Genomic DNA, 21,683 nt, shown 5'->3' on the forward strand with positions numbered 1-21,683 from the left:
CTCGTATACTTGCGGCATCTCCACCCTGAACACCACCACGCTGTCGATTTTATTACCCCATCAATACCCGGTACGCATGTGCATTCTTCCATACACAATCTCTTATACCTCTTCATCTTCAGGGTGTCATTTACCCTTCTCTTCTTCTTCTTCTTCTTCTTCTTCCTCCTCTTTCCCTTCCCCCTCCCACTCCTCAGCAATACTATCCCGACTCAAACTCTTCTGATGCCCATGACCTTGACCGGCCCTTTGCCTCGACTCCGTCCCGGTGTCCTGCTGCCTCGTCGTGCCCGTAACAATGTCCACAAAGCTCAATCGCCGTCCCTTCGCAGTACTTGCCCTGAGACTCGGCGCCCGAGGCCTATTCTCCCCTCGTGCACGCCCACCGAAGAACGGGACCTCATGCCGGACCACCCGGCCCAAATACAGCAGGAAATCGTACACGAGCGCCAGGATCCATGGGAGGATATTGATCAGGGCGAGAAGAAGGAAACCTCGGATAATCCAGGTTTCGAGGAAGGTCAATTGGGTTGGGAGGATCGAGTACCATGCCATGCTGTAATTGACCTGATTTGCTGCGGAAGAGTGGTGCAGTGGGAACGAGGCTGTAGAACTTTAGTCGTTGGGAAACTCGGGGTGAAGCCAGCAGAGCCTTTGCAAGTCTACCAGGTCAACGGACGAGCATGATGTATGAAGACTCGATCTCGGGGACGAGGGACATTGTACTATGACCAACAAGGAGGATGAAAAACAACTGTGGTGGTAGTTGAACTTGATTGAAAATGCTACTGGAATGCGACCATACCGCAACAATTGGGGTCGCGACGTTTCAGACATACCTCGCTGATGTCATAAGCTACCACCAAAAATGAAAGCAATGGGATATCGAATTAGTTTTTGAATGAATACATCTAACAAATGCGCAATTCAAGCATAGCTAAGGTACTGATACTAAGTTCTATGAACTTTGCGACTGGACCGCACATCGTCGCCTCCTCTTGATATGCATAAAAGCCATGCGATCGACTCATTTCCTATGCCATGTGTCATAAGCTTAAGGGTTCTTTCTTTTTATCGTCTTCATGGACCTTTTCTTTTCCCTTTTCGCGTCGCAAAACGATTGAACCTTGGAAAACGGGTATCTTCAGTTCCCTGGGAAAAATGATACCTTGTATGACAACGCCAAAATGTTCGATCCACGATTGGTACATGGCATTGCCCGAAATAGGCAGCCTATAAGAAAATGACATGTTCCAAACATGATCCTCGTACCATCGTGAACTCATCAAATCATAACTTTGCGCCTTTTGGAAGGAGCAGGGGTGGATGTCTCGGGAGCGGTTGGGTTGGGCGGATTGGTATCCCACATACGTTGGACCGGAGTGACTCCCTTGTAGTGTGAAGAAGTGTATGGAGATGCATGGTTCTTCCGTTTTCGACGAGATGGTGCCGGGGTTGCAAAGGGTGAGCTGAAGGCATCCATCTCTCTTTGGAATCTTGGTGTGTTGTTGAGAGCAGCAAAGGTCGGGTCGGCATTGCGTCGGAAAGCCGTCACATTGTTGTTGTTGAGGTAGGCGAACTCATTGTTCACGTTGCCCAAGCCGGCGAGTTCGTGGCTAGGGGGCATGAACATGGGTGAGGTCGGAGCATCACTATCGTCCGTCTCATCATCGAACTTGATCACGTCGTTGAGGTTAATAACATCTTCTCCAATGTCTTCATCAGGTTGGAAGTTCTCCTCCAAGTCATCTGGATCAATGGCATAATCCCCAAACACAAAACTGTTGGAAGGGTAGAACGCCTCCAACGGGCCGATCGCCTGCCCGAGGTTGGAGGGATCATTGACAGCGGAGTTGAGGCTGGCCAACATTATGTCCGCACCAGGGACGCCAATGACATCGGCAGCAGATTCGCCGTCGCCAGCATCACTGTCCTCAATAAGTTCAGCGAAGCCTACATCAGGACTAGACGTTGCCGATGCACCGTATCGCTTCGCAAATTCGTCACCAAGGAGGTGAGGGTTAGTCATGAGAATGATTTTACCAGACGGATCCAGGATGCCAGAGGTTTTGTCACCCTCGTCAATGAAGATACCACGAGGAGGACCACGGCGACGAGGTGCCTTCTTCGCGGAGTTCTTCGCTGGAGGAGTGGCAGACCTGGATTTCTCCCGTGCCGGTGTTGTTTTGCTTTGATGCGCTTCCTCTGGCAAACAGTCGTCGGTGAGATCAGCTGCAGGGTGTTAGTCATCATATGATTGAATGATTTAAATAGAAACATACAATCCTCTATTTCATCGACAAGTCCTACGGGACGTCTCTCAGGCATACGATTGTTCAGATTGAGCTCCGGGAGTGCAGATGGGAGTAAAGCACGAGTGATTGTCGGAGACTCTGACATGCGCAGGAAAATGGAAGGGTCAGCGTCTACGGCAAAATGCACATGCCGCTCAAGCCCTGCATCGAAACCGCTGTCACTGCCTTGCGACGACGGGTAGCGTTGAATGGAAGCATCGCTGTCGTCTCCAAAACCGTACGCTGACAGACCGTCGATTTGGTTGAGTAGGAAGTCAGCGTCACTGTTGTTTTCTTCGGACATCATGGCCAGGAGCTCCTGCTCCTCAATGTGACGGTCGTCTATGTCATCCTCAGAGTCACTGATCTCGTCGACAGCCTGGTAAACATCGTCATTGTCGTCTTCTGACTCACCGAACACATGACTCTCGAAGCGTTTACGATTCTCTTCTGGTGATAGAGCGGGATCATCCTCTTCTTCATAGTAATTTGCAAAATCACCGAACATGCTGTCGACACTACCAGCAAGTGAAATATCGTCTCTGCCAAAAAGATGCTGTTTGCGCCCCGGCCCGTTCAGAGATCGAGAACGAGACGGGGTGATAACAGCTGGCAGATCGTCTTCATCATCGTCCGCCTCTTCTTCACTCTCTTCCTCACCAGAAGCATCATCACCAGTCTCAGAATCCAACAGTGACGAGAGATCGGAGGACGATGTGCTCGGAGCTCTTTTGCGCGGGGCAGCGGTCTTCTTTATGACAGTGGCTTTGGGAGTATTCTTGGTCTTCTTGGTATTTGGAGGGTAGTAAGTGTCGCTCTGCTTTTCTTTGCTGGCTCGAGAGCCAGATCCCAGCATGGGGTGACGGCCACGATTGTTTCGGGTGTAAAGACGAGACATAGTGAAGGGATAATGAGTATTCCGTTATGTGTATGTGCGGGTTGTTGATACGGAAGTGAACAGTAGAGATATGGCAGGGTGGAGGGGGTGGGCGGATAGTCGTCCGGGGGTGAGAAGGAAAAAGTTCGTCCACAGCACCTTCTAGTCGCTCAGGACTTGTCGGTGCCTGTCTGGTTGTCTTGCAAAGCAATTTCGAGGGCAATAGCGATGACGAGCTCCTACGCGGGTAGAGCCTCGAAAGAGTAGAAATATCGAAACGAGGATTTTGCTGAGACTGCGTTGAGTTGAGAGAAGAGCACGAGGGACCCCTCGAACAGGGCCCCTCGAGCCGTCTAGAACGCAGCGAAGGCCATAGCAAAATGTGATCCTCGTATGATATTTGATTGAGATATTGTATGGATACACTGGTACTTGTGAGTGGACTGTGGTTGAACTTGTGGTTGTTTGTGGTTTACAAAAGAAGAGAAGAGAGGGAGAGGAGAGGGAGAAAAAGGCAGTATGTCAGGTTCCTATGTACTACTATTGGTGATATTGCGCCCTCATTCGCTCCCCACTTCGTTACTACACCGCTATTTTTTGCTGGACTCCTCTGTCAATCCAAGAATATCGGTCGAAAATCTGCTACGTTGGGTGAAATTATTGGGTCGCCTGTTAGCTACATCATGCGACGATCCCAGGCAAGTCCGGATACCTCATCAGACATCATTCTATTCATTCTTTGCTCAGTCTTGCCGACGCTGTGCAAATATCCCAAATTTTTTCTCTCCTCCAAAAAAAGTCAAAGTCGGAGCATCATCACGTGCTCTCCGATTGATCCGCCAATCAGTATATCAGGATGCCATGGAGTGAGTCAAAGCGGACTTAGCGACAAAATGACCCCTCGCTTCGCAGGTTGATTGACATATTCCAACTTCCCAGCCTGTCATGAAGTCCTCGATATGAGTAACGAAGTCGATGCAGCCAGCCAGAGGGGTGATAATCAAATAAAACATCATTTATTATTATCACATGCACAAGGGATGTCATTCCATTCTGACTCATACACAATCTGGTCCTGTCAATGCTGTCAACCACCACCACAACAGTTGGGTGTCAGGTTGAGCTTGCAAATAATTGGCCCCGCCAAAGAAAGATGAACCGGTGTCAATGTCCCAGAATCCGACGCAAAACACTAGCGGCCGAGAAAAGAAAAATACAGTTTCATCGCTTCCGTCGTCATTATTACTCGTAGCAGCCGGACAACACCACTTTCTTCGTCACTCGTTAGTCGTCAGGAGATCGTCGTGAAGCCCCAGATCCAAGCTCGGTCGTCTGAATCAAGGCACCGCGGTTGGAGGAATTATCGCTGGGTCGACAGGTTTCTCCGCGGTGGCGCCTTTTTCTGCGTCCTCTTCTGCGGCGGCTGATTTCATAGCATCGACTTCCTTGACTCCAGCTTCCACTTCCTCCATGGAAGCACCTTCTGGTGCAGTGGTCATTGGCATGTCGTTAGGACTTCGAACCTTATACGCCGCATCAAGTCTTGCGACCTCCTCTTCTGTAAGTTTGCGTTGCTTTTCGAGTCGAACCTCTCTGCCACGTTTGTGGCAGTACCAGAAGACAAAAAGTAGCACTGTCGAATTAGTCAGCATGGAAAGCTACAAATGAAAAGCATGCAAAGCCTGGACTTACCAAACATTGCCAGCGACCACAGAACATTCGCTCCCATGAAGGCTGGAAATCGCGCTCGCAGATAACCGATGATTGACCTTAAGGTGGCCGTAATGGCCGTGGGTTTGCCGGTCAACTCTTTCAGCGACGGTGTCTTGAAGCCGAATCTGGAAGCAGCAGCGGCTGCTTTTCCAGCCGTTCCCATGTTCATACCACTCCTTGTAGCTCTTTCTGCTGCGGCTGCCATGATTTCTGGAGCAAGGCCCTTCGTCATTGTCTCTGGGAGCCTCTCGATGAGTTGCTGCAGAAAACCCGGCAATGAGTTAAAGGTCTTTTGCAGCTGCCTATCGCCGTTGGTCAAGAGCTTTTCCAGGTCGCCGTATGCCGTGGGTACGCCATTGACGAGATCTTTGAATACCAGGTTGAACTGTTGCAGAAGTTCTTGTGTCTCGTCACTGATGGAGAAGACTCGGTTGTTGACTGCCGCAAGATTGAGCTTTTCAAGGACAATGGTCATATCTTCCTCTTCCCTCTGAGCCTCTTTATCCTCCTCACTGTCATCCTGTTCTTCTTTTCGAAGGTTCTGGGCAATGTGGTCGAGTCCGGCAGCAGTTGCCTCCCGGCCTTGACGTTGACCCTCGCGGCTATCGCGCCTCATCCAGCTCCATGTGCCTTGGGGTTTCGGCGTTCCAGAGTCCGTAGCGGACGGGTCAGCAACTTGCACGGCTCCAGGCTGCTCGGTGACGTCCGGGGTCTCTGGCAACGGAATGTTCTGGGCACCGTCCATGAGTGCAATTTGAGCATCCCTGATGGCCTCTACTACATCGGGCCGGGCAGGTAATGGAGGTGGGTTATCCTGGGACGTGATGCGATCCAGAAATTGCTCATCTTCCTCCGAAAGCACCGGAGTTTCTGATTTTTTGGAGGTTGTCAAATGGGTTCGCGCCTTGATATAGTTGATGTACTGCATCGCCATGATGGGCCACTGAGAAGTCGAATTGAATGCAAGTGGATTTTAATGGAAGAATCGACAGTCAAATTGTGGCTGGTGTAGCATGAAAAGAATAAACAAGAAGTTTAGAAGCGCGCAAGTCTAGGATAAGGATGAAGTCTCTCCGTGGCCGCACACATGGTCATGGAAAGACAGTGGGAAGTGGAATGGACAATGGGTGGTTACGCCACAACAACGTCATCGTCAAAAGTCGGGCATCACCACGCACTGCCACGTCTACAGGCCTCATCCCTGCAAGGCTGCCACTAACCAATTAAGCAGCCTTGCCATAGTACTGTATATCTATATGTCGCTGCTATGCAAAAAGAACTATACTTATCTATGGCGACCTGCCATGGGCAACATCAACTCACATCCCTCCTGGTCGGTAGACGATAGATGAACAAAGGCACAGACTGAGGATTGTGAGAATTGTGATTATTGTGACGATTCCGGGTAGGTCAGAACATGCATCATAGAATGATATACAATGTAGCCATGGGTGAATGGAAATATCCAGTCTGCTCTCTGTCACTTACCTGCTGAGCCGATCCAGAAAAAGTTGCACAGTCTGACCGATGTAGCTCACCAGGTCCAAGTGAATGCCATTCTTGTTGTCATTCCGGAGTCCTTCACGCACAATGATACAGCGATGGCCTTTGGCATGTGGGAGGCCATCAGCTCTACTGTACGATGCTTGTGTCTTGGTGTCGAGACCTCTGCTGTTGTGAACCAGCTTGACTGCGAACTTGTGTCTTCAAGATGCGCCATGTCAGACGGTGCCATCGCATCTGGAAACAGGCTCGCTGCCTACCTGTGACAAAAACAACAACAGGCACTTTTGTTAACGCCGCATGCTTTCATCGTTCACTCACCTTCGAAAACTCATTCTTGGATTCAACCACTTCCTCTCCCCTCTACTTTATGAACGTTGTCGCCGCTTGTGCCCCACCTTGTCCAAACGTCCAACAAACCATGTCGACGACTAAGCGATCGTTCGCGCAAGCGTCCAATTCAGATCCTGGAGCGCAGATCGTGATGCCTTTGAGACAATCCAGAATCAACCCTCCCAACTACACTCGCAAACGCGGTCCTCCTGCTGTGGTTTGGCGTCAGAGCAAACATCCTCTCCCCTACTTCGCGAACCAGCAACTTGATCCAGAGTACTTTCCCCTAGGTAAATCACCAGCACGCGAGCTTCTGTGCAGTAAATGGAATCTAACAGTTCGGGTAGACATCGGTCTTCCGGTGGGAGGCCCAAAAATGACGGACGGCAACGAGAACGCTGCTTGGAATGACGACGACAGTGACAATGGTGCTGATATCGATTCAGATGCTGAAGGCAACAACGAGGTAATGAAGAGGCGCAGACCTGGTCCATCCCGGCGCTGACACAGGTTATAGAATCCAAGACCCAAAGTGAAGTCCAGAGCCATTGCCAATACGGCCGTAGCAGCAGATTTCAAGTCCTTGAAGATTCCTGGTGGCCGCCCTGCTGTTGCAAAGAAGATCAGCGCCGACCTCGATTCCGACGATGAATTGATTGTACGCATGAAAGAGGCTCGATACTTGGAGAAGGACATCGCGCAGGCTCTTGTCGATAAAGGCCGAATCAACTACAACCCAAAGACCATCGGTACACGCTGGAGACGTTTGAAGAGAGCCTTGCAGAAGCGACAAGACGATCTTCTCGACGCCGATTTGACCGACTGGCATGATGGCGATGTATGCATAACCCTCGTTGACGTTCGAGCATGAACTAAGCGGTCTAGGATGACGTTCTTCTGCAAGCCGTGGCCAAAGCCGATGCCGAAGTCCAGAGACTCAAGAATGAGATTGAAAATCAAAAGTGGCGTATGGTGGCCAACAACATGAAGAACCTCAAAGTTGGTCCTAATCTGCTGGCGGAACTAGGGGGGGAGAGACTGACATTCTTTAGCCTGTGGTCAACTTCTCCCAGAATGCGTGCCGCGGCCGATACGGAGATCTGATGAATGGCATTGCCAAACCGACACCAGAGTCCCATCCCAACCCCGGTCCTGAGATCCTCGAGCGTATCAAATCACGTCAAGACAAGGAAGAGAGAGTCGCGCAGACGGCGCAGATGTCCGCTGTCGAGCAAGCGAACATCGCAGGCAATGGATGGAGTTCGAGACAGCGAATTTATTTCTAGAAGGACAAGTTGACGAGATGTCCTGGTGGAGACGAACGATGACAGATGACATGCCTAGAAACGCGTCAGTGGGTACTGGGGACTCGGCGACATCATATGAGCTCGACGTCGTGTGCAGTTGGATGTGATGCACAAACACCAACGACTTGAGATCGCATCAAAAAGGGCTTCGAGCAATGATCCTTATCATACAAATGAGGCTGCGTGTTGTTTGTTTCTATGGCTACCTTCCCTGCCAAGGCCTGGAAGCGCCTGCGCGTCAGTCGCATATATTCGGTACCAGTCCTTCATCCTCTTTCCTTTCTCTTCTTCACGCACCGAGCAGGCAAAGTCAATACGTGTTTGGGTCAATCTTTGCTTTTCGCAAGGATTTCCAAACCCGTCCAAGTTCTTTAGTGTGATTTCTATTGGCTGTTGGCTTCTCATCCCCCGATGAGGCTGGCAGACGAGGGAGTCATCTATAGAACTTCGCAGCTCCCACATCACATGGTACTCCTGTGAATCAAGCGTCATCCCCTCAAAAACCTATCACGCTCTCTACTACTGTCATAGGTTCTTCGGTCGCTCTTTCTCCCTTTCTGGCCCTCGTTCGTTGACTTCAAGTACTCGACAATCATTCCATGCGCCGTTTCGACGAGATGTTCAAGCGATCATTTAATACCAGAGATGGTCGCATCGTTAAATCGAAGGCCACCAAGACTACTTATCCCGAACATGTGAAGAGGAAGATGCAGGACAGTGTGGACGAAGGCTCGCTGGTGGCAAGGTAGGGGAGCAATCTTTCCCGCGGCCCTCATCAACGAGCTGACCGATCGCGAACCAGTACACTGACGAGCCCTATCGTTACCCTTGTCGTCGGTCGTGAGCAGCGCCTCTTCGCTGCGCACGAAGACGTCCTCTGTCATTCGCCCTACTTCGCTGCCGAGTTGAAAGGCCAGTTCCTGGAAAGCGGCACGAAGAGAGTGGAACTGCCCGGAGAAGAGCCCGAAGTACTATCCTGTGTCCTCGAGTTTCTATACAAGGGTGACTACTATCCACGTTTGTTGCACGACAAGCGCCGAAACACTTGGGATCTCGAGGATGCGCACCGGGATATCAAAACTGGTGGTCGCGGAAGCACCGTTTCGACACTCTACCTTTCCGACGTGCGTGGAGATGTTCTTCGGGACACTGTCGTCTACTGCGCTGCCAACAAGTACGGCCTGGAAGAGCTGAAGAGCCTTGCTCTACGGAAACAAGGCCTTCAGTCTGGCATCCAGGTCGACGTGATCTTGCGATCTGCTCGGTATGCGTACCAGAACACGCCGGACACAGAATCGATCCTCCGCGCTCATTACCTAGCCCTGATCATTCGAAGTCGCAAGACTTTTAAGAGGAGCGGAACCATGCAGATGGAGATGGAGAAAGGGGGCAAATTGTTTTTCGACCTGTTTGTGGCCATGTGCAACCACATCGATGATATTGTGACGATCGGGTAAGGATTCTTGTTTTGTAAACTCATTCTCTGCTCCAGACAACAGCTTACGTCTTTTGTGGATACAGCAACAGTCGTTCTCCCAAAGTCATTTGAAGGTTGCAAACAAACCACAACGGGGCGACGGTTCGGAGCTATATCGTGAGGTAGGACAGTATGTTTGCCATGTCGTTGGATAAAACAGCAACGAGCTTCCGGGACCGTCGACTGCTTTGATAGCAGCGCAACTCCACTTCTCTCGAGGTTGGCCGACGACTTGCTGGTTTATCGAAACCCTACTCTTTCTAATGGCCCTCGGCGCAATCGGCTTTCAACTCTGTCCTTGTTGGAAATATGGTCAAACCACACAGCGTGCGGCTACACTCGCAACTCTTTTGTTGTATTGATTGGATTCTCGACTCTGCGTCGACATCTGCTTGGATGGCGAAGCTACATTCGACTCGACCTTGAGGGTCGGGAAGATTACCTCTTAATGATTCAGAATAGGAAATGAGAGATTCCGGCCACCTCATACTCACTTACATCTGCTCAACGTGATATAATTAGCACTCACTTGGAGCTGACAGTACTATAGGCCATGAAGCATGTGACGGCCATTCCAGGCATCTTCACATTGCTTACTTCACTTGTATCCTCACTCACTCACGTTGAGGGATACCTTTTCCTATCCTGATACCTAGCACTTCTTTACCTCTATGCTTTTCTCATTCCACACGAATGCGCCATACCACTTTTTCCTCCTTCTCATGCATCTCATTGAATTCACTAACAATAAGCTGTTCTACTTTCAGCTAGTTCTCCTGAAGAGCGGCTCCCAGGCTCATGTGATTTGACATCACTGATCGTTTGCACTTACAGCAAATCTCCTGCCCCTCACTCACCTGGTCCTTTTCAATCAGCATGAACAATTCTGGTGGTCCTGAGGAGCGGCCACATTGGGCAACCAAGCGTCAACGACTGGACGCCGAAGGAATCCTTTTTGGCCAGAACGCTTCGCAGCTACCTTATTCGGATCCAAATCCAATTGACGACAGTCTTTTCTTACCTGAATCCGGGAGACGAGATATGCTACCGCGTAGACAACTCACCAGATATCAGCCTGTCACTCGATCTTCAGGCTCTCTATCAACACCGGTCTCCTCTCCTTCGGATCGTCGGAATGACACCAATGTGCGGGTCAAAGCAGAGGAGGAAGTGAGAGTGCGGGAACATATCAAGGCAACACCACAAGAAGAACAAGTCAAGATATACGTTGGTCCTTCCAACAGAGTCTACACCGTGAGCATCGGAGATCTTCAGAAGTCGCCATTCCTCAAGGCCATGCTCAGTCAAGACTCTACTGACGGCCCGTACATCATGCACCCGGCGCTCACGGAGATAACTCCCGACCACTTCTTAGCCGTGCAGCATTTCTTGATTATGGACGAGTACCTTCCAGCAATTGTCAGCAATCCGAAGGGCGGCGACATTCTGCCTAAACAACTCGATGGTCTGAACTCGGTTGAGGAATATAGATCTGAAGCAGTCAGAGCAGGTCATCTTTACATCATTGCAAAGCGTCTTGGAATGATGAGCATGCAAGACTTGGTGTTCCAGAAGATCACACAAGCGCAATACCAGCAGTATGGAATCAAATGTCTGCTCAAACTTGCCAAAGTGGTGTTCTCCAGACCCGAAGACAACGAACTACTCGGCAAAGTGAAGGCTGAGTCACCTCGATGTGATCACCCTAGCGAAGAAAAGGAGGACCCGCTGGAGAGGTGGCTGGTGGAGTCGCTGAAGCGCCGATATCCTTCTGTGATGCTTCGACATGCACAGCTATTCTTTGAGGTTGCTAATCATGGTGCGTGTGCGCGACGGAGCTTTGAGCTACGAATCTTGAAGCGCAGAGTGGAAGAATTGGAGGCTTCGGGAGGCGCGATTATCATCGAGGATGACGACTGAGATTTTGGACGTTCTGAGGGGAATGACTCAAAAGTGACTGGCAGCCTTCCTGCCAATGTATAAGTCTGATCTGGACGTGCATACAACGCTCATCTAGTAGTGCCATCTCAAGCACAAGATTTGGTCACAGATGGCCGATTGGTGGTCCCTGACTATCAGGCCCAGATCTATGGATATGTACCTTGACAAATACACCATTTACTGCGTTATCATACACCACAGCCTAGCAATGCTCTAATTGCAGAAACCTGAAGAAAGACAGCACTGGTCCATGTTGATTTGCCGAGGCACGTACAGTTGCACGACATGTTTCCCCTCATTCCTTCTTTTCTTTTGTTGTCTTTCCCTCATTGCAACCCCGCGCCCGCGACACGCCCGCAAATTCCGCTTGCTTCGCTATTCCGCATCCCTGTCCGCGTTCCTTTCCGTCCTCCTGATCAATGAAAGGCCGACCCCGCGAAAAGACTGTGCATTGATGGCCACTTTGGCACACCTGGCTTTATCTCGGGATTCCTTACGGTGCATGGATCCTGCGCGGGCACGAGTCAGAGCACTTGACTCGCGGCAAACGACTACCGAGATCATGACGCGCTGTGCTGCCAGTGCAAGTTCCGCCGAGGATCTGTGTATGAGGTACCACTGCCGTCGGTGTTCAAGGCTAGCCCCTCACCTGAGTGGTGAACACGGTGCGATGAATACGTCGAAGGATTACAGGGCCTGAGCGCTCCTCTCTCGCCCAGTAAATACGCTTCCCCCCTAACCGACTCTTTTTCCTACTTCGAGCTCTCGCACTGTGTATCGTGTCTCGCTGAAAGTACTACGTTGACCGTGCGTCTCTGGAATCTTCGACAATGTCTGACCCTTCGCCGACTTTTGACATCCCCAAGGAGTGCTGGGGCGGAGTCGTGGTACGTGGACCCAGGGCAGTAGAGGCAGCAGCTATCTGATCTTTAGACAGAAAAATGAAGGTCCTGATTTCTATGTTGAGGTTGAGAAGGTGCCAGTGCCGGAGATTGGTATGTACCCGACAGCACTCCTGATATACTTGTCCCGGGCATCACTAACAACCCGTACATCACAGGCCCCCACGATGTCCTTCTCAAGCTGAACGCCACGGGACTTTGCCTAAGCGATGTTCACTTCATGGTCGGTGACTGGGCCCTGCCCAAGATGTCCGAGATGGGTACGAAGTGCGCGGGACACGAAGGCGCGGGAGTCATTGTCAAAGTCGGCGAACAAGTCAAGACTCTGAAAGTTGGCCAAAGAGCGGGTTTCAAGCCCATACAGGATGTTTGCCATAACTGTGAATATTGCAAGACCGGCAAGGAGCAGTACTGTTCGAAGGCTGTCCTGACTGGAGGGCAAACAGACGGTGAGTTCGGTCAACTCGTCATGAATCATGATCGTTAACGATTGCAGGCTCATACAAGCAATACGTGGTCTCACCCGAAAATTACACTACCGTGAGTAATGCTGCTAACCCTACCAAGTTTTGCTGACCATGACCTAGGTGATACCGGAGGTACGTTACAACCGAAAATGCTCGTGGACTTTCCACGTCTGACACCCTTAGGGCATCTCCGATTATGTGGCCGGACCGGTCATGTGCTCAGCGGCTACCGTTTATACGTCGATCAAGGAGTCTCAACTGAGACCCGGGCAATATGCCGTCTTCCCCGGCGGTGGTGGTGGCGTTGGCATCCAGGGTGTGCAACTGGCCTCTGCTATGGGTCTTCGCCCAATCGTGGTAGATTCTGGCGAGGACAAGAAGAAACTGGCTTTGAGTTTGGGCGCGGAGCATTTTATCGATTTCAAAGAAGGCGATCCCGTCAAAAGAGTGGTGGAACTGACTGAAGGTGGTGCACACGGTGTGTTTGTGACAGGTGAGGCGATCTTCAGGACCCCCGCAAATGCAGTCACTGACCGTTTCTAGGTGTGCAAGCATATCCAATTGCTCCTAGCTATCTCGGTGCACGCGTTGGAGGCATCGTCATGTGGTAAGTACACAAGGCTTTTTGGCGGTAGCAGACTTTGATGTTGACTTTGCGGTAGCATCGGACTTCCTCCGTCAGGGAAATTTCATATTGACGTCGATCCTGGTGCCCTTGCTTTCAGGAATCAAGCCATCAAGGGCACTTTGGTCTCAAGCCTGGCCGACGTTGATGAAACCCTGGATTTTGCAAAACGAGGTGTGTGCCATAGCCAGATAACTATTAGGGCTGCGCTGACTATGACAAGGTCTACTGAAACTCGAGCCTACGGTTGTAGGATTGAGCAAATTCAATGAATCGGTGCAAAAGCTCAAGAATGGGCAAGTTGCAGGGTAAGTTTGGACACCGGTTAGACGAGTGCAGGACAAATGACTGACATGCGCTAGACGAATTGTCGTCGACTTCAACATGCCGTGATTGTTCTAGACCAATGTCAGACATGTTGCATCAAAGATCTGGGTTGTCATCTACTTGCATATAGCATGCAGCGCATCTGTATGCTTCCCTTGTGTGAGATCTATTCACAGCTCTTATCACACAGAAGAGAACGAAGACAATGTGACAATCTGTCGGCAATCATACTTCAATCTGCTGGTGAACATCTGCAAGCATGGATTTCCCGTTCTCGTCTACTGCTTCAATATACATTTCTGCCATTGGTGAAAGTAGGGGTTCTGACCAATTGAAAACGCAATGTACCACGACGTAAATAGGCGACCAATGACATGCGACTTGTAGGCGCTCAATTCGACTTCATCCTTGTTTGCTTCCTTTCTTTCTTTCCCACCTCATCACTCGCCATTGGTGTTCCCCTCGCGAATTGCTGTTCCACGGCGCCTTTACAGATGTGATGGATCTGGTCAACATGCAGCTTTCACTATGTTAAGGCTCTAGACGCCTGCCAAGGTTGCATGTCTGCCGACAGGGTTTGCCTTCCATGCAGAGGACCTCCCCAGCTTTCTACCCTTTCCGGCTGGGAGGCTCTCTATTGAACATGGCACTCATTGACATTTGGTCTGCTGGTCGCTTTCATCTTGGTTTCCTACCTCTTCTTTCTCATCCTCCTCCGTCTGGTCTACGGTTGAAAGGTCTCTTTTTCGTGCTTTCTTAGTGATTTTGGTTTGCTGACTGCACGTATCTTCATTTCTACTTGTCCGGTGCAGCTGGTCTGCTATTCGACCTCATTCATTCCTCATACTGACAGCTGCTGCAACGGAGACGACCAAAATGTCTAATCAGGGCTTTTCGCTGTTCCCAACCACTGTGCCTAAGATCTCCATCCCAAACCCTCACAGAAAGGCCCCAAGTCTGCACAGTATTAGCCTAGTGGCTTCGCCAGAAAGCGCCGTCTCGCCCAATGCAGAGTCAGTGGTCATCAGAATGGAAGGGGAGCGGCCACCGCTGCCTCAACTACCGGCTCATCTCGGTCCTGGAAGATATCCCTCCCCCTCACCAGAAGATATCGGCCGAGCAGTAACGACTTCATCTCCCATCGACGGCAAGACACCTACGCAGCGTGTCCCTCCTCCACCACTACCAGTTACATATACACCTTCGTTATATGAGTCACCGAAACCAATGTATTCGTCTCCGCAAGCAATGCAATCGCCGCAGCCTTCATTTACCCTAGGCATGGGGTCTGCCACAACTCTCATCCAGACACAGAATCTCATCACGAGAAAGTCTCCGGTAGACCCCTCGCCAGTCGTTCCGATACGATCCATGTTCCCAACTTACGACCCGTCTGTTCATCTGACAAAGCAGTCGTATGTGCCTCAACGACCAGTGCCCGCTCGATTATCGGGCCTTGGGCCCATCGGTGCATTATCAAGGGAGGACTACAGGAGCAGCCTGTCCATGCCGTTTGCCGCCTCAGCGCAAAGGACAGCACCAGCAAGTATCCTCAATTTCCCCTCGGACGTGATGAGCGTCAACATGGGGCCCCGTATCTCAACCCAGCGAGACTTGGAGAAATTGTGGGAAGCCTCTCATGGAACAGAGCCGGACTTTGCGATCAAATCGTTCACGCTAGAAATGGCACGGTATGTCTTGTACTATTTGCCATCCTGTGCATGACGCTGATACTCAATAGAACAGAAGAAGCAACCTTCATTTTCGGATCCCACCCATCAATGCCATTCTACACGCTGCAGACGTACGACAACAACGAGATCGCCATCTCCAAAACCTGCCCCAGAAAGTCAACATTGACACGGGACGTCGCTCTGTGTCCCCTCGAACCTTCATCACGCAGACAGCCGCCCAGTGACGGTCTTGTGGCTTTCATCTTCCCCAAACTCGCTGCCATGATGGCAATCAACCAATCTGCCTCGTTAGCCCGGGAACATAACCTTGCGCCAACAGACCGGGACGACATCGAAGCTCAAGCTGTCCGCCGCGCCGCCAAACAAGAGGCGTGCAACCTACGATACAACGCACGGGGTGGATTCTACGAGCTCGAACATCCGGCCATCGGTCGCGGTGCCATGAGCGGTGATTTTGCAATGCAATCGCCTTTGCCTTCCTCCCCGACCACGATAAGGAGTATCACGGGGAAACCCGTTCTGCATATCACCGTTTCAACGGACGGCCCCTTACCAACGATCAGTGTGGTTGACCCGAATGCCTCGAGGCGTATGGGCACAAATCCTTTGCCTCTCACGCCCGTGACGTCCGGCGCCCAATCGATCCGCCGACTCTCGACGATTCCATTGACAGATACCACTAGTGGTGGAACGGCGCTCGCAACACTCGATCTCACAGCTCAAACACTCTTTATCGACGCGAATGGGATTCTAGAGCTCATGCCCAGCCTATTCAGTCTCGATTGTATCGTGTCCGCGATACTAGCTGTTGCCGTGACGGACGCTGCGACGAATCCTGCGATGGGGGCCATGGAGATTTGGAGGCCAAGTCCTGCACCAGCGTCGAGGTTTGGAGGAACTACGAAGAGGCCAGGCAGTGTGAAGAGTTATGCGGGAAGTGCGTTTTACGCGACGATCGCGGAGAGAGACGAGGCGGAGGAAGAAGCTAAGTTGATGCGTGAGACGCATGAGAAGGATGTTCGTGGCAGAGGAACTGTCAAGATGGATTCGCGGACGTGGTTTGGGTGGAAGAAGGATGGAGAGCAGGAGAGTGATGATGTAGAGAAAGGAGGCTTCAGAGGAATGAGCAAGGGCAAGAAAGGGAAAACGAAGAAGATTGTCATGACGGAGTTCGATCTCGAGAAGATGGGACATTATCAGTCGGGCGATCGACAGGGACAGGAGTTGCCTGTGGTCACGAGGAGCGCGTTGGGTGGTTTGGTTGTGGGCTTGAAGTTGCTGGTTTGGGCGTTGACTATGATCGTCCAGGTTCTGGCTTGGGTGTTGGTGCATGTGTCGAGGGCGGTGACAAGTGAGAAGTTTTGAGCTGCTCCTATGTTGGTTTCAGGAATGGTGGTGGTGTTCGGGCAGTACTTAATTGCGTAGGCTGGGTAGGTAAGGTCTTATCTCAGATACAATACCAGTATATAGAAGTGGCCAGACTCATTAGGGTTGAGGTCCAGATCCAAGATCAATCTACAAATTCCCAAGAGTGATCAACTTCTCAGGTGGTTGCTGGTATGATCCAGTTCCTTGAACACCCGGGAACTCTAGAAATGCTCCTGCCACAGTTTCCAAACAGTCCAATAGCAAACAATGGTCGGAATACCATGACACATGAAGCTCGACCGCCATCCGGTGCCCAGATTTCCCGCAAGTAAGAAATCGCCCATACCGTTGATACCGACACACGCTAGCAGGATTACCACGGCGCGCCATTCGTTGCAGGCTTCCAGCAAGATCAGAGCGATACCCAAGACCAGTTCGCGGACGGCAAAAAGGTAGACGAATGCGTTGATAGGTTTGTCGGCGGGTTGGGGAAAGCATACTGACGCGGTGACGGCGTGTGGGTTGGCGAAGGAGCTGATGAAGGCGCCTATGAACATTATGGGTAGGAAATAGGCGACTAGGTATTGGAAGGGTGGTAGGGAGGAGAGGACGTCCATTGTGGTTGATGGTGCGTTGTTCTGAGATTGATACAGGATGAGTGAGTGGGTAGGTGTTGACTCGTTTTGGAAGCTGTTCACAGTACTTGTCCGTTGACGAACTGTTGAGTTGAGTACAAAAGAGGTGCAAGATGTCGTCCTTCTGTGGCTGTTTATGTGCGACAGATTTGACCTTGAAGCCCAGGTATGTTCAGGAGTGCTACTTATGTACTTGTCCACGTGTGCCCACGACATTATTGACTTCTTGACTTCCACAAAACCCGAAACCGAGTCAACAGTTTGACCACTGTGACAGCGGTGACTATACCTGGAAGGTCAGCCACGGCGTGTCGGGTCCAGGTAAAGAATGGGGGCTACTGAGGTTATATAGTGGAGTTATATTATAGGTGATCTTCCCTCCCTCCACGCCAAAAATGATAGGGCAGCAACTGCCGGCCTGAAAGTTACCAGGCTTGTAGGCTAAAGACCACTTTCCCTCATTCTAATATGGTTTCCCTGGGGCTTCAATTTTCAGCTCAAGGTTGGTTGCATCATTCAACACGAGTCCAAAGTTCCATATGACCGTTGATGGCCGGTCACTCGGCTCGGGATGGGATTGGCAGACAACGACTAGCGCGGGAGGCTGTACGACACCTCTGCTCAGGCCGTTGAGGCGGCTGTCGAATCCTGGAGAAGATGTTAGTTGCCACGGGGCCTGCCGATCGTGGACTCTTGGTGGTGCTGGACGGGTTGGAATTGTTGCCAGCACAGGAAGATGTAGGAGGGCTGGTTTCATGCTTTCTGCGGGCAATGGAAAGGGTCTGCGCAACGAGGGTGGCCTGGAAAGCGCCAACAAAGGTGTTGTTCACGTGTGTGGGTCGAGGCGAGGTCTTTGTGAAGTACGATGGTTCGTGGCTGGTGTGGCAGACTACGGTGGACCAGCCGGAAAATGTGGATTGTTTGATGTATCATTTACCATTGCTCTTCCGTGCGGCTGCTTGAGACGAAGAGTGAGGATGTGACATTGTGAAGCCCAAAGGGATAGCCTTGCGTATTGACGTATATTATTCACCGTAGCCTGGCTAACGCGGACCATCGAGAGAGTGAAGCGCAATATTGAAAACTGCCTCACCTCCTGTTCAAGTGACAGCCTTGCTATTCATTTCCTCATCAGGTCTTACTATTGTTCTTTTCGAACTACTGCGAAAGTGCTATTGATCATGGACATTCAGAACGGTAAGCAGCCTAGATGGCTACGTGTAGCTTCCTTTCCTTTCCTTCTGGCTTATGAAGCAAGAGACCTTTCTCTACCAAGCTCTCAAACACCCTCATACTAAAATCCATTCATTTTTGTGCTTCCAAGAACCCTTCTGAACTATGGCTAACAACGTGAACTCCACATTCAATTTGGACGAGGTCGAGATTCCAAATGAAGTGTTCACCGATCTAACACTGGGTGAAGATGACACCGAGTCATGCACAACTTCCTCGAGTTTCAGCGCTGCCACCAATCCGGATGAAGTGCTACTCGAGGACCTCGAATCCGAGCTCAACACCCTGACACTTGATGCTCAAACGATCATCTCGCATCAACCTCGAGCAACTCAACTTCAGCTTACCTCTGAGACCAGAACCTTGTTCAACTCTTACCAACAACATGGCTCGATGGCGCGGCTCAAAATCCGTATCGAAAAGTTTCTGCGTCGAGGCGACAACGATGGCAAACTGCGTTTCGAAGATCTTGATGTCGAGCTGGCAAGCTCCTACCCAGGCCATTATGGCGAAGCCTTCATGATCAACTACACTGCAGACGACGACGTGGCCAAATTCGACGATCGGAAAACCAGAATCACCAACACCCTCAATGGCCGCAGCTCATCTAATCATCCACTCCGCATCGTCGACCCAGAGTCCATTTCATACGTCACCACACTCCCCTGGGACCCAGTCGGCATGGTCGTCTCTTGGCCCGGCAGTCTAGAATGGCCGTACGGCCTGCTAAGCAGGATCAACCAGATTTTGAGCCTCGTCGACGTCGAATCCCGCGCACGCCTGTTCCACCATGTATCCAAGTATGGTCCGTCGCCGGTCATTCGCGTCGGCATCGCAGAGCACGTCCAGAGCCAGTATGCGACGATGTTCCAGAGCGAGGAAGATCATTTTCTGTGGATGACGCCGGAGACGCGCTCGTTCTTGAGGAGTGTGTTTGATGCCAAGCCTTTGATAAACCACGCGGAACGGCGAATGATTGCCAGGATTTGCAGGGTTGCGGAGGAGTCGGTGTCAATTTTCTGGGAGGATACGACTGACGAGTTGAGGGGGTTTCGGGCCATGAAGACTTTTATGACGGCTCGGGAGGTGGAGAGGGCGAAAGCTGCGAGGACGAAACATGCAAGGAGTAGAAATGCGAAGGAGGGGAAGAAGGTGAACGGAGGTGATAATGAAGGTCAGCCATAGCGGATGCGCGCAGTGAAGGCAGACCCGGCTGGATTCTGTCAGTGCATGGCTTGCTTGCCTGCTGAACGAAGCGATGCTTGTTCATGGCACGCGAGATAGGGGAGCTAGGCATAGCGGCTTCAAAATCAGACATACATGCCGACATAGTCTTGGTCTCGGCCGTCGATTGGAAGAAAGAGAAATTGAGCTATGAGAAGAAAAGTCTAGAGGATTAAAAATGTGTGACCATTGTGGACCGAAAACATCAGGAACCCAAACGCCACTCTCATGCAATTCCTGTAGCACTTTGATATGAATGACTTGAGGGTTATTTCTTGTCGCCGCTCCAAACCCAGCCTGCTTACAGCAATGCAACAGCGCCAGCAACACCCATGACTGCAGCCATGATTCCTTGTCCAGCCTTGATATTGGCCGCCCCGCCAGTGTACATGGCCGGTGCAGTTGCAGCCATGGTGCTTGTAGGAGTATATGCACCACAGGCGGTGCCGTTCATCATGGTAGTCGTCATGTTTGAGGGCATACTGGAGACGGAGCTGGTCATAGCTGCGGACACCATCGCGCCAGAGCTAGTAGCACCAGCAATGCTGGTCATCGAGGTCAGAGTCGTGGGTACGGTGGTGGTCGAAGCGTCCGCCACTGCTGCTGAGCTGGATGGTAAGCCAGACGCAGTGCTGGAGGTGCTGGAGGTGCTGGAGGTGCCAGCTGAAGTCGAGGCTGTGAGCGATGACCCGCATTCAGTTTCGGCCCATACGAGAGCTTCTGCAATGTTGTTAGCGTGTATGGCGAGGGGGAGAGGAATATCTTTTCTACGTACGTTCAACATCGGCCGTTCCGCAGGCTTGCAGGATCGTGGTGCTTATGGCGGTCTTGAAGGCAGAGGAGCTGCACAAGCAGGAGATGTCAGATGACGAGCATCCTGATGCTCCTGCAGCTGCGGCAGCTGCGTCTTGCTGTTGCCGGACGAGTTAGAGCATGGTCGTGCTGGTTGATGGAGGGCAAGGAGCACTTACAGCACAGGCTGGGAGGCCACTCAGCTCGCTTGAGGCAAGCTGGGGCTTTGCGAGAGCCAAACCCAGCATGAATGACAGGACGAGAGCTGAGTGACGCATCTTGATATCAAAGGTTGAGATTTCGATGGAGATGCTGCTATATGCTCAGTCAAAAGGAGTGAAGATGCGATAGTTCAGAAACGAGTGACTATGGTCGGAAATTCGCAGTAATGAACGAAGGTAGCAACAAAGAGAATCAAACACAATGAATATATGGACATGAGCCATGAATAGTTTGCTGCTGATTTGAGTAAACATCTCTGATTGCGGCCAAGCAACCAGTCTTTGTTATGAGTGTTGGGTCCATGGAATGCGGGACTTTCTTTGGCCGACGGTATGTGTGCCCAGTCTGCCTGCGGCTCATGGTTGGTCATTGGATACATGAGTTGATTCTGGTATCTGTGCCGAGCATTTGTTGCGTACTCAACAACACGCGATGGACAAAGAGACTTGTTGCTGTTGTGGAGTTTACGGAGTCGAACATGAAGGGCAAAGAAGACTCGAGGCTCAGTACCAGACCATAACATCAGCTGGATTCGAGATTGCGAGTGGAGACTACCGGCGCAGCGGATGATCGGGCTGCAGCTCGTGGCCTCCATGTTGCCATCCTTTCGAGAAAGATGATGTGTTGATCTGGTTTGGCGAGGCTGAAGCAATCGAAAGTCAGCCTTGTCATCAAGCTAAATCAGGTTTAGCTGCAAAATCTAATCTGATTAGATTTCTTCGCCCCTCGCTACTCAACTTCGTCACCAT

At 51.1% G+C, this 21,683-nt stretch overlaps 13 protein-coding genes across 13 annotated transcripts; 7 read left to right on the forward strand and 6 right to left on the reverse strand.

Annotated features, from left to right (window-relative positions):
• Positions 1 to 126: 126 nt before the first annotated feature.
• Positions 127 to 555, reverse strand: EDD37DRAFT_604787 (uncharacterized protein; the record flags this gene model as incomplete). The annotated part of the gene is made up of 1 exon (XM_062814772.1): positions 127 to 555. The coding sequence occupies one exon, from the start codon at positions 553 to 555 to the stop codon at positions 127 to 129; it is 429 nt and encodes a 142-aa protein (XP_062675806.1).
• A 326-nt stretch (positions 556 to 881) lies between these two features.
• Positions 882 to 3,676, reverse strand: EDD37DRAFT_690504 (uncharacterized protein). Its single transcript, XM_062819998.1, has 2 exons — positions 2,283 to 3,676; positions 882 to 2,232 (listed from the first exon to the last, which is right to left on the reverse strand). Exons 1-2 carry the CDS (start codon positions 3,190 to 3,192, stop codon positions 1,286 to 1,288), a joined length of 1,857 nt encoding a protein of 618 aa, XP_062675807.1. The 5' UTR covers positions 3,193 to 3,676; the 3' UTR covers positions 882 to 1,285.
• Positions 3,677 to 4,370: 694 nt separating this feature from the next.
• On the reverse strand, positions 4,371 to 6,291 carry EDD37DRAFT_75238 (uncharacterized protein). Its single transcript, XM_062820240.1, has 2 exons — positions 4,864 to 6,291; positions 4,371 to 4,804 (listed from the first exon to the last, which is right to left on the reverse strand). Exons 1-2 carry the CDS (start codon positions 5,816 to 5,818, stop codon positions 4,509 to 4,511), a joined length of 1,251 nt encoding a protein of 416 aa, XP_062675808.1. The 5' UTR covers positions 5,819 to 6,291; the 3' UTR covers positions 4,371 to 4,508.
• Positions 6,292 to 6,808: 517 nt separating this feature from the next.
• Positions 6,809 to 8,006, forward strand: EDD37DRAFT_645653 (uncharacterized protein; the record flags this gene model as incomplete). Its single annotated transcript, XM_062817654.1, has 5 exons — positions 6,809 to 7,010; positions 7,068 to 7,186; positions 7,238 to 7,558; positions 7,606 to 7,719; positions 7,773 to 8,006. The coding sequence occupies 5 exons, from the start codon at positions 6,809 to 6,811 to the stop codon at positions 8,004 to 8,006; spliced, it is 990 nt and encodes a 329-aa protein (XP_062675809.1).
• Positions 8,007 to 8,130: 124 nt separating this feature from the next.
• EDD37DRAFT_618158 (uncharacterized protein) lies at positions 8,131 to 9,991 on the forward strand. Its single transcript, XM_062815785.1, has 3 exons — positions 8,131 to 8,772; positions 8,830 to 9,480; positions 9,549 to 9,991. Exons 1-3 carry the CDS (start codon positions 8,627 to 8,629, stop codon positions 9,574 to 9,576), a joined length of 825 nt encoding a protein of 274 aa, XP_062675810.1. The 5' UTR covers positions 8,131 to 8,626; the 3' UTR covers positions 9,577 to 9,991.
• A 242-nt stretch (positions 9,992 to 10,233) lies between these two features.
• On the forward strand, positions 10,234 to 11,622 carry EDD37DRAFT_671684 (uncharacterized protein). The gene has a single exon (XM_062819425.1). It carries the CDS (start codon positions 10,381 to 10,383, stop codon positions 11,422 to 11,424), a length of 1,044 nt encoding a protein of 347 aa, XP_062675811.1. The 5' UTR covers positions 10,234 to 10,380; the 3' UTR covers positions 11,425 to 11,622.
• Positions 11,561 to 12,643, forward strand: EDD37DRAFT_75370 (uncharacterized protein). Its single transcript, XM_062820241.1, has 2 exons — positions 11,561 to 12,300; positions 12,566 to 12,643. The coding sequence occupies exon 1, from the start codon at positions 11,696 to 11,698 to the stop codon at positions 12,143 to 12,145; it is 450 nt and encodes a 149-aa protein (XP_062675812.1). The 5' UTR covers positions 11,561 to 11,695; the 3' UTR covers positions 12,146 to 12,300; positions 12,566 to 12,643.
• Positions 12,276 to 13,832, forward strand: EDD37DRAFT_604793 (alcohol dehydrogenase; the record flags this gene model as incomplete). The annotated part of the gene is made up of 10 exons (XM_062814773.1): positions 12,276 to 12,332; positions 12,383 to 12,440; positions 12,506 to 12,796; positions 12,844 to 12,887; positions 12,935 to 12,946; positions 12,998 to 13,292; positions 13,358 to 13,421; positions 13,477 to 13,613; positions 13,663 to 13,747; positions 13,802 to 13,832. The coding sequence occupies 10 exons, from the start codon at positions 12,276 to 12,278 to the stop codon at positions 13,830 to 13,832; spliced, it is 1,074 nt and encodes a 357-aa protein (XP_062675813.1).
• A 377-nt stretch (positions 13,833 to 14,209) lies between these two features.
• EDD37DRAFT_573039 (uncharacterized protein) lies at positions 14,210 to 16,996 on the forward strand. The gene is made up of 2 exons (XM_062814362.1): positions 14,210 to 15,457; positions 15,508 to 16,996. Exons 1-2 carry the CDS (start codon positions 14,643 to 14,645, stop codon positions 16,823 to 16,825), a joined length of 2,133 nt encoding a protein of 710 aa, XP_062675814.1. The 5' UTR covers positions 14,210 to 14,642; the 3' UTR covers positions 16,826 to 16,996.
• Positions 16,997 to 17,049: 53 nt separating this feature from the next.
• Positions 17,050 to 17,679, reverse strand: EDD37DRAFT_604795 (uncharacterized protein; the record flags this gene model as incomplete). The annotated part of the gene is made up of 1 exon (XM_062814774.1): positions 17,050 to 17,679. One exon carries the CDS (start codon positions 17,677 to 17,679, stop codon positions 17,050 to 17,052), a length of 630 nt encoding a protein of 209 aa, XP_062675815.1.
• Positions 17,680 to 18,594: 915 nt separating this feature from the next.
• EDD37DRAFT_75530 (uncharacterized protein) lies at positions 18,595 to 20,066 on the forward strand. Its single transcript, XM_062820244.1, has one exon. The coding sequence runs from the start codon at positions 18,802 to 18,804 to the stop codon at positions 19,879 to 19,881; it is 1,080 nt and encodes a 359-aa protein (XP_062675816.1). The 5' UTR covers positions 18,595 to 18,801; the 3' UTR covers positions 19,882 to 20,066.
• EDD37DRAFT_75521 (uncharacterized protein) lies at positions 20,052 to 21,105 on the reverse strand. The gene is made up of 3 exons (XM_062820242.1): positions 20,892 to 21,105; positions 20,696 to 20,831; positions 20,052 to 20,640 (listed from the first exon to the last, which is right to left on the reverse strand). The coding sequence occupies exons 1-3, from the start codon at positions 20,988 to 20,990 to the stop codon at positions 20,222 to 20,224; spliced, it is 654 nt and encodes a 217-aa protein (XP_062675817.1). The 5' UTR covers positions 20,991 to 21,105; the 3' UTR covers positions 20,052 to 20,221.
• Positions 20,894 to 21,680, reverse strand: EDD37DRAFT_75528 (uncharacterized protein). The gene has a single exon (XM_062820243.1). It carries the CDS (start codon positions 21,527 to 21,529, stop codon positions 21,065 to 21,067), a length of 465 nt encoding a protein of 154 aa, XP_062675818.1. The 5' UTR covers positions 21,530 to 21,680; the 3' UTR covers positions 20,894 to 21,064.
• Between the last annotated feature and the right edge of the window lie 3 nt (positions 21,681 to 21,683).

Source organism: Exophiala viscosa, assembly GCF_022695815.1.
Source record: "Exophiala viscosa unplaced genomic scaffold EDD37scaffold_1, whole genome shotgun sequence".
Classification (NCBI taxonomy): Eukaryota; Fungi; Ascomycota; class Eurotiomycetes; order Chaetothyriales; family Herpotrichiellaceae; genus Exophiala; species Exophiala viscosa.